Source organism: Dicentrarchus labrax, unplaced genomic scaffold (genome assembly GCF_905237075.1).
Source record: "Dicentrarchus labrax unplaced genomic scaffold, dlabrax2021, whole genome shotgun sequence".
Lineage (NCBI taxonomy): Eukaryota > Metazoa > Chordata > Actinopteri > Moronidae > Dicentrarchus > Dicentrarchus labrax.
The window spans coordinates 6,721,640-6,731,669 of record NW_026136721.1 but is presented as its reverse complement, the minus strand read 5'-3'; the positions used below and the strand labels follow the sequence as shown (position 1 = coordinate 6,731,669).

At 40.5% G+C, this 10,030-nt stretch overlaps 1 protein-coding gene across 1 annotated transcript; it reads left to right on the top strand.

The window, feature by feature from the left end:
* The first annotated feature begins 964 nt into the window (after positions 1 to 964).
* LOC127355513 (GTPase IMAP family member 4) lies at positions 965 to 9,380 on the top strand. The gene is made up of 3 exons (XM_051386472.1): positions 965 to 1,114; positions 3,233 to 3,871; positions 8,083 to 9,380. Exons 1-3 carry the CDS (start codon positions 1,072 to 1,074, stop codon positions 9,075 to 9,077), a joined length of 1,677 nt encoding a protein of 558 aa, XP_051242432.1. The 5' UTR covers positions 965 to 1,071; the 3' UTR covers positions 9,078 to 9,380.
* The last annotated feature ends 650 nt before the right edge of the window (positions 9,381 to 10,030 follow it).

Sequence of the window (10,030 nt, the reverse complement as noted above, 5' to 3'; positions counted from 1 at the left end):
CTAAATAGCTGAAAGTGAACTGGGTAGTGAGGGGGGGGGGGGCTATACAGTACTATTTTTATTGAAACTGAACAGAATGGGTCATTAAAGGTCAAAGGGATTAATTAATTACTCAGTTCCAACCATGCCATAACACTATTTTTGGAAATGTCTAATTATGGATCAATATTTGAAATTGTTACACTAAACTATAAAGTTCAGATTTTTTTAATGAGAGGTTAAAAAGTCTAATATTAAATCGAGGATCTATTGTCAGAAATGTAATATTATTCATAGCTATGTTTTCATCAGTGTATAATCACCTGAATATAAGAACCATTGTGTGATTGTCAACTTAGAATGTGAATCAACAGAGGCCTGCACACATTGTAACAGTGCTGTTTCTTTTTCATTTGAGCAGTGCACAGTATCATGTGGACTGCTGCCATTTCCTGGAAATCCTTAAGAGGAGGGTGGCTTTGTGCTGCTTTGTTCAGCAATGCCTGCAGGTTTGACAAACGTAGTTCCACTTTCCCTCCACATGCAGTTTAAAATTCATTTGAATTCATTACAACCTGGATGTCATTTAACTATCCATCATATAAATGTGGATATTGTTTCATACAATTGAACTGTCAATGTTTAGTTCAGTTTGGTCAAGTTTGCATTTGCACTACAACCACATGGGGTTCTACCATGGGTAATTAGTTTTGATGTATGAAGAGAATGGAATATAGCACAGACCGGCTAGATTCTGGTTTAGCTTTATGGTCATAAAAGGACAGAGTGACAGTGCTGTTTCATTTTCATTTGATAGGGGGAGCAGTGCACAGTATCGTGTGGTCTTTAAATGAACTGCTGCCATTTCTTGTAAATGCTTAAGAGGAGGGGGGCTTACAAGGGTGAATACAGAGCACAGACAACTGATAATGCAAGTGAAAGTGCAGTGGAACTTGCAAATGGAAGAAAAATGTGGGTGTGTTCAAAAGGTTGGTTGGTTCAAAAGGAGATACAGCAGACACACTCTCACTCAGTGTCTTCACTTCAGCAGCAGCAGCATCTCCTCCTCCTCTGTCTACTGCTGACCCAGACATGGACGGAAACTGTTACAACCCGAACATGGCCGGAAACTTGGGTAAGTCATATCCAAAATGTAAATTATTTTCCAGTGGTGTAACAGAGATTACTGCTGACTCTTAGTTGTATGTAATCTTAATGTACTACTCTAGTTCCCATAGACTGATACTTCTATAGACTAATACTGGGTAGAACCGCAAAGACTTACTTGTTATTTTGTATTTCTGACCAAACCTTTTATTCCAAGAATACACATTGAATACACATTCCGCATTCTCGATTCACAAATATTTAGAAATAATTACTAGATGGTTCATTAATATAGTGTCTCTCACTTAGTAAACCATCACTTCTAGCTCTCTATTAACAATTCAATTCAATTTTATTTGTATAGCGCCAATTCATAACAGAAGTTATCTCAGGACACTTTTCAAATAGAGCAGGTCTAGACCGAACTCTTTATAACATTATTTACAGAGACCCAACAATATCACCATGAGCAAGACCTTGGAGACAAGGGCAAGGAAAAACTGCCTGTTAAAAGGCAGAAACCTAGGACAGATCCTCCGGCTCTAGGTGGGTGGTCGTCTGTCTCGACCAGTTGGGGTGAGAGAGAGAGAGAGAGAGAGAGAGAGAGAGAGAGAGAGAGAGAGAGATCCGGGGATCCAGCGCCAATTCTCCGCACCCTCCTCTGTGTGAAAGACTCAGATGCGGCGAGGGGGGAAATGTCGCTCCGTCCCTGATCCTCCTCTGGAGGTAGAATCAGGGACGCATTATTTTTGAACCGCCTACAGTGTGAACAGATAAGCAGACGGTGCAGAGCGAGGGCGTGTCTGTCAGACAGTCTGATAACTGCACAGGTCTCTCACTCAACTTAATAAAGAGAAATGTCCCACAAAGCAACGTTACAGGACCAAACAACAGTAACGTAGTAACTGTAACTGTCTTTAGAAACTTACAGGAGGAAAAAAAATACCACCGCTGTACGTGGAGAAGCGTCTGTCCTCCTGTCTGTCCTCCCGCCTGTCCTACCGACTTTTCCGTTACATTTCTGCCCGAAAAGCAGCGTCTGTCACCGGCGAAAAACGTGTGTGTGAAAAAAGTGTTTGAGATCAGAAATCACCGCGACCGCCAGCCCTCCGGACCGAGACATCAGTTTACTTTCCACCGGAAACATTCTCCGTCTTGCGAGTGAAGGAGTCAGACAGCATCCAGTTTACTGCTGGTGATTATGTAGAATTATGTCATTTAGAGTGAAAAACTTCGTCACTTTCCAGGATGTTTGGTGGGTCAGGATCTCAATCACTACACATTAGGGCTCTGCAGTGATTGGCTCTGGTGCGCACGTGGCTATGGTGGCTGTGGTTGACAATGCTAGCGGAATCATTTATGAAATAATTTATTAACGTATCTTTGTAGTCCAAACAAAGCCGACGTTGCACACCCTTAAACCACACAGCAGCCATGTTGAAACTCTCAGGTCAGTCTGATCCTGATCTGCAGAGATATTTGAGGCACACACACACACACACACACACACAGACAGAGATTTCTTGCTTTATAGAGCAGTGATTATAGTAATAATAGTAACTGTCCATGGCAGGAGGCTCCACCAGGATCGATAAGAACCTGCGAATCGAGAAAACACAAGAACTCCAGGGAAGAAGTGAAGTTAGTAACATGCATTAATGGGACATGAATGAGTGCAGAAAGAGAGAGAGAGGAAGAGAAGAGCTCAGTGCACCATGGGAAATCCCCCGATAGTCTAGGCCTATAGCAGCATAACTAAGGGATGGTTCAGGACTCACCTGATCCAGCCCCAACTATAAGCTTTATCAAAGAGGAATGTCTTAAGCCTACTCTTAAATGTAGTGAGGGTGTCCTGAACCACAACTGGAAGCTGAGATGTGCTTCTAAATTAAGCTGTGCTATCAGCTAAACCTTTTCTCTGATGTATTGGGCAATGTAAAAGAAACAGGTATGAACCCTATTATTTTGTTAAGAGCTGCTGCCTTTTGCTGTAGAATGGTGAACTATACAGTAAACTGAATCTGAATTGGGTGCAGCCCATGGTGCTGCCCCCTGCTGGTCATTAGAGAGAATGCAGGTGTGGCTTCACTTCACAGACCCAGAAGTTCTGTCCACTAATTATGTACTGCCAATGTCTTCTACACAGGATGTGGCAGAACAAATAATGCAGAGCTGAGAATGGTGATGGTGGGGAAGACTGGAATTGGGAAAAGTGCCACTGGAAACACCATTCTGGGACAACAGTGCTTTGTCTCAAAGTTCAGCGCAGCGTCTATGACTGTTGACTGTTCCAAGGGCAAATCTGTGGTGGATGGGCAGCAGGTTGCTGTTATTGACACCCCAGGTCTGTTTGACACCAGGTTTGGTATGAACAAAACAGCTAAAGATTTATGCCAGTGCATCTCTTACGCTTCTCCTGGACCCCATGTATTCCTGGTGGTCATCATGCTGGGCAGATACACTGAAGAGGAAAAGCAGACAGTGCAAAGGATTCAAGATATCTTTGGCCAGGCCGCAGACAAATACAGCATGGTTCTCTTTACCCATGGGGACCTTCTTGAGAACATCACTATCGAGGAGTTCTTGGCTGGAAGCTCAGACCTGCAGGAACTCGTGGCCAGATGTAACGGCCAGTACCATGTCTTCAACAATAAGCTGAAGGACCGCTCTCAGGTCACAGAGCTGCTCCAGAAGATCAGAAATATAGTCAAGAAGAACGGAGGAAGCCACTACACCAACGAGATGTTCCAAGAGGCCGAAAGGGCAATTGAAGAGGAGAAACAACGCATCCTGAAAGAGAAAGAAGAGCAAATGCGAAAAGAAAAAGAGGAACTGGAGAGGAAAATTCAGGAAAAATACGAAAAAGAGATGAATAAAATAAATAAGAAACTCCAGGCTGAGAGAGAGAGGGAGAGGAAAGAAAGGGAGGAGGAGAGGAAGAGGGAGAAACAGGAGATGGATGAGGAGAGAAAGAGGGAGAGGGAGGAGAGAGAAGCAGAGAGAAAAAGAGAGAGAGAGGAGAGAGAAAGGGAGCTGACAAGTATGATGAATAAAATGAAGGAAGAGCATGACAAAGAGGTGAGAGCAGAAAGAACAAAGTTGGAGTCCAGGTATGAAGACGAGGCCAGAGAGGAAGCTGAGGAGTTCAATCCATTATATCCTCTGGTGCAAGCTTGTGAACTAGTAGTCGAAGCTGGCAAAAAGGTAGTTGGAGGAGTGAAACAATTGGGAAGGGCTATTGGGAACTGGTTTAAATGAGTGGTTCCAGATTCAGGCAGTTTAACTACAAAGGAATCCTCCAGAAGCTTCTCACACAGGAATATATGAAAGATAAAAAGTATAATTTTATCCACAGAACTATAATCGCAGTTTCTTTTTTCCATTGTGTGAGTTAATGGTGAAACTTATTGTATTTGTTGAAGTAGAGCTACATACACTTTAGGTTAGTAAGGCTTATATCATAGTCTGACATTGCTGTCTGTTCTTCACGTTTTTTTTTTATAAATAGAGATATTGAGTAAATTTACACTTTACACAACATTTTTAAGATCAATTATATCTTTCTCATTTAACCACTGCACTTTTCTCTGCAGACTAATAGATAGTCTCACAGATCTTGTCTTTTGCTAAGAGATGGTGCTACATAGTGAGTTGTCATCATCTTCCTCATGTTCATTATCATCATCAGTCATTTCTGTTAGTATAGTTGTTGCTACTGTTGTTGCTGTGTACCTTTGTCTCTGTCCTTCTCTCTTTACCCCTCTTGGCACTATACAAATAAAACTGAATTGAATTTAATTGAACACACACACACACACACAAACACACAACATAAAGTATATATGAAATATTTTGATGAATTATGTTGAATCCACTCAAGAACAATCTGTGTTTTTATTCCAAACTGAACCAGTAATAAAGATGATAGTAAGACTAACCTTTGTCGAAGTAATCATTAACTGTCCAATCAAGAGGTCAAAGGTCGCAGGTCAGCGCTGTTTCGTAAACTTGGAGTCAAGTCGTCGCCAAGTGCTTGCTCATGGTGGTACTGTTGGGTCTCTGTAATTAATGTTAAAGAGTTCGGTCTAGACCTGCTCTATTTAAAAAGTGTCCTGAGATAACTTCTGTTATGAATTGGCGCTATACAAATAAAATTGAATTAAATTGAATTGAATTATGGTATGTGTCCACAGGGGCATTTTTGCCTGGGATTGCTTTCCAGCATTGGACGTTTGTAGTTGTTTTGACGAACAAACAACCATGCAAACAAACAGTTTCTGCTCAGGGAAACTTTCTCTTATATTACAAAAAACGTTCACTGAAATGTGTTTCTGAGAACAATTTAAGCGAGAAATTAGCTGCGCAGTTGCTAAATCTGTGTTTTTTTTAGATTGAAAACCTTTATTTTTAACGTTTTTTGTGAGTTTCCAGAGGCAGCGAGGTGCGCTGTTGGACAGCCTTGATTTCCTGTGGCCGGGTACCATTACACTTAACTAATTGTGGATACCCTGAAACTCATTTCAAAGGGCCGGAGATCAAAAAATGAAAAGCCGAAACTATCAGATATATATTTTAAAGTGCAGTTTTTTAATAACAGAGTACCAGCAATGAGTTTTGTTTTGGTTGTGTTTTAAAGTCTGAAATTAAAAGGAGTTTTGTGTGCTATATATTTCGGTAGTAACTAGATGATTTTATATAGTATAATATGCAATCTATAAGATTTTAGTGTTAGTAGTTTAAAGTGTATTCTTTAATACTGGTATGGGTTACTATAAAGATGATGTTGCTGCTAGAACGACGAAAGTGCCCTAAAACCTTTAGAAATACCCTTACACCAAGGAGGGTTTTTATTTATGTCAGAATACATAAAATATGAAATGTCTGCAGGTAAGGGGTATCTCACATCAAAATAACAAATAAGTCGAAGTTGGATAACGTTAACATTGAAGTAGTATGAGATTGTGGAAGATCATTTGAGTTCATCACCATTGTCGTCATTGCAGTCAGCTTCTCCCAGTTAGAATTCCTACAGTGTTCATCGTTCAGGAGGTGTCTACCGGGAGCCCAATTATCCACAGAGGTCTCCTCCTCTCCAAAACAAACAGACCCAATGATTAAAACCGCTAAAAACACTGAATAGGCAAGAATCCACTCAGCAAATGTAGGAAACGCTTCATAGACAAACAGGAAGTTGCTGCTTTAACTGAACAGCCAGGGTTCAGGTTCAGTTTCACTCTGATGTCCCTGTGTAACTATTGGAGGTGTGGTTTTCTGCTTGAATCTGATAAAGATGAAAAGCAGCAGAAAGAGTACACCAGTAGGAAGCTGCTTTGTGCCTTCTGTTAATACTTTGGTTATCAAAACATTGCTGTTCGTGAATTGTAAGTCACAAGCTGTGCACAACATGACACTGAATGTTAACAAAATTGCTCATCTAATTATTTACTTAAAGGTCCAGTGTGTAACATTTAGGATGATGTATTGGCAGAAATGGAATGTAATATTCATAGCTATGTTTTTATTAGTGTATAATCACCTGAATAGGAACCATTGTGTGATTGTTATGTCTTGGCTAGTAGAAAGCAACAGTTAGCTTTGTGCCATTATATAATTTATTGTTGGCTAAAATCAACACCGTTTTGTCATAATACGTAGACTATCGGTCGAAAGTTTTATAACACCCACATTTTTCCAGGTTTTTATTGAAATTCATGCAGTTCAATGTCTCATGGTACTCTGAAATGAAAGCATGTAACAAATAAAGAACTTAAGTCAAAAAAGAAATTATGGAATCAATTTATAAACCAAAATGTATTCTAAACTTTTGACTCAAAGTAGCCACCTTTGGCAGATATAACAGCTGAACACACTTGTGGCATTATTTCTACAATGGAAATCAATTATTCTTCAGAACGTTCTTCCCAACTCTGTTGTAGAAGTTTCCATAAATGTGTGGCACTAGGTTGCTTTGCTTTCACTCTTCTGTCCAGGTCATCTTAAACCAGCTCAATAGGGTTTAAGTCTGGTGACTGTGCTGGCCACTCCCATGTTTTCAAGCTTACCATCTTGTTCTTTTTTCCTAAGGTAGTTCTGGCATAGCTTGGATGTTTTGGGTCATCATCTTGCTGTAGGATGAACCTGACCAACTAGGCTCATACCAGAGGGTACTGCATGGTGCTACAGAATGCTGTGGTAGCTGTTTTGGTACAAGTTTATGTTATTAACATATGTTAATCACTGCGACCGCCAGCCCTCCGGACCGAGACATCAGTTTACTTTCCACCGGAAACATTCTCCGTCTTGCTAGTGAAGGAGTCAGACAGCGTCCAGTTTACTGCTGGTGATTATGTAGAATTATGTCATTTAGAGTGAAAAACGTAACTTCGTCACTTTCCAGGATGTTTGGTGGGTCAGGATCTCAATCACTACACATTAGGGCTCTGCAGTGATTGGCTCTGGTGCGCACGTGGCTATGGTGGCTGTGGTTGACAATGCTAGCGGAATCATTTATGAAATAATTTATTAACGGTATCTTTGTAGTCCAAACAAAGCCGACGTTGCACACCCTTAAACCACACAGCAGCCATGTTGAAACTCTCAGGTCAGTCTGATCCTGATCTGCAGAGATATTTGAGGCACACACACACAGACAGACAGAGATTTCTAGATTGTATAGAGAGATAATAAGTGTCTACATTAAACAAATGTTAAGAACTGTATTAGATTGAATCTTATTGCATCAAATTGCACTGAAGTGTTCCATAGTAAACTGCATGGTCCCTAAATCGCATCGTAGCCAACGCATCTAGATATGTATGGCCTTGTCTTAGATAGGAGAGATGCACTCCTACTCCATAATGGGCCCATGTTGAATTGTGGACCTAAATGTCTTCACTGGAGTTCTGCACAGACTGCTTTACAAAAGCTTTTGAATATTCAGAATATTAATTCTTATCTAATGTTACTTATTCTCCCATACAGGACCAAATAATGCAGAGCTGAGAATGGTGATGGTGGGGAAGACTGGGAATGGGAAAAGTGCCACTGGAAACACCATTCTGGGACAACAGTGCTTTGTCTCAAAGTTCAGCGCAGCGTCTATGACTGTTGACTGTTCCAAGGGCAAAGCTGTGGTGGATGGGCAGCAGGTTGCTGTTATTGACACCCCGGGTCTGTTTGACACCAGGTTTGGTATGAACAAAACAGCTAAAGATTTATGCCAGTGCATCTCTTACGCTTCTCCTGGACCCCATGTATTCCTGGTGGTCATCATGCTGGGCAGATACACTGAAGAGGAAAAGCAGACAGTGCAAAGGATTCAAGATATCTTTGGCCAGGCCGCAGACAAATGCAGCATGGTTCTCTTTACCCATGGGGACCTTCTTGAGAACACCACTATCGAGGAGTTCTTGGCTGGAAGCTCAGACCTGCAGGAACTCGTGGCCAGATGTAACGGCCAGTACCATGTCTTCAACAATAAGCTGAAGGACCGCTCTCAGGTCACAGAGCTGCTCCAGAAGATCAGAAATATAGTCAAGAAGAACGGAGGAAGCCACTACACCAACGAGATGTTCCAAGAGGCCGAAAGGGCAATTGAAGAGGAGAAACAACGCATCCTGAAAGAGAAAGAAGAGCAAATGCGAAAAGAAAAAGAGGAACTGGAGAGGAAAATTCAGGAAAAATACGAAGAAGAGATGAAGGAAATTTATGAGAAACACCAGGCTAAGAGAGAGAGGGAGAGAAGAAAGAAAGAGAGGGAAATAAGGAAGGAAAGGGAAAGGATGGAGGAGGAGAGGAGGAGGGAGAGGGAGGAAAGAGAAGCAGAAAGGAAGAGAGAGGCAGAGGAAAGAAAGAGGGAGATTGCAAAAATGATGAGATGTTTAGAGGAACAGCGTGAAAGAGAACTGCAAGAGGAAAGAGAAAGGTTGAGTGAAAGCCGTAGGCAAGCACAGCGGCGAGCTGAGCCGGACGATAGTTGTACAATTCTCTGATTTGGTTTTCCTGTTTTTCCATGTAAGTTGCTGCTCAGAAGTGGAGTAAACTATTGAACTATTTTAATGTATGAGATGAAGAAACATTCATAATGGCCGCCTCTCACCACATGAAAATGTATCAACCATTGTTACCTCTAGTTGACATACAGACTTACTTTCATAGTTTAAATTTAGTTTTGGCGTAATTGGCGCTATAAAAAATTAAATTTAATTGAATAGAATTTAATTGAAAATGCAATGTGATTGCATCGTTTATACCATAACTCTGAATAAAATTTTTTTTTAATTTGATGAAGAAAACAGGAAAGAAAATATATTTTGAAGATTGTCTGAAAAATAAATTATAATATATTTTTAATATTTGTCTTCGGTCTTGTTTTGTTTCAGCTTCAGGCCCTGATGGGTGGGAATCAAAGCAGCATCCTCTGGTCCAACGATCTTCCCTTGTCCAACTGAAACAGTATAATTTCAGCAATTCACTTGAAATTCCACTATGCAGCAATTCTTTAACAGTTAAACAATAGTTAATGCTGCAGTGGGTAACTTTACATAAATAAAAAGTTATTATTGTCATATTTGCTGAAACTTTCACTATACCCTGACAGTGGAACGCAGGTAATCTGTGGAAAAATCAGGTTCCTCTGATTTGTTCTAGTGCTCCTAATGGCATTTGCAAGAATCCACCGGGCCAGAACGTAAACAACCAATCAGAGCTGAGAAAGATAAGATGACGCTTTGGGTTGGTGGCTTGAAGATAGTTGATTGTTGACTTTCATTCCCAAATGACCCTCTTACGTAAATTGTTACGTAAATTTTCTCATATAACAAGGCTCAAGAAAACACTGACTTTGTGAGAAAAGAAGAATATAAAGTTTGTATGATTGTTAGAAATTCTAAAAAAAAAAAAAAAAGCATAATACAGAGAGAAAATTGTATAAAAGGTTCCCTAA

What these genes read in the sequence shown, in the direction of transcription:
- LOC127355513 (XM_051386472.1), top strand. Translation starts at nt 1,072, where the DNA reads ATGGACGGAAACTGTTACAACCCGAACATGGCCGGAAACTTGG. An exon ending in GAACATGGCCGGAAACTTGG is followed by an intron (nt 1,115 to 3,232) that starts GTAAGTCATATC and finishes TCTTCTACACAG; the next exon opens with GATGTGGCAGAACAAATAAT. An exon ending in AATTGAAGAGGAGAAACAAC is followed by an intron (nt 3,872 to 8,082) that starts GCATCCTGAAAG and finishes CAAATAATGCAG; the next exon opens with AGCTGAGAATGGTGATGGTG.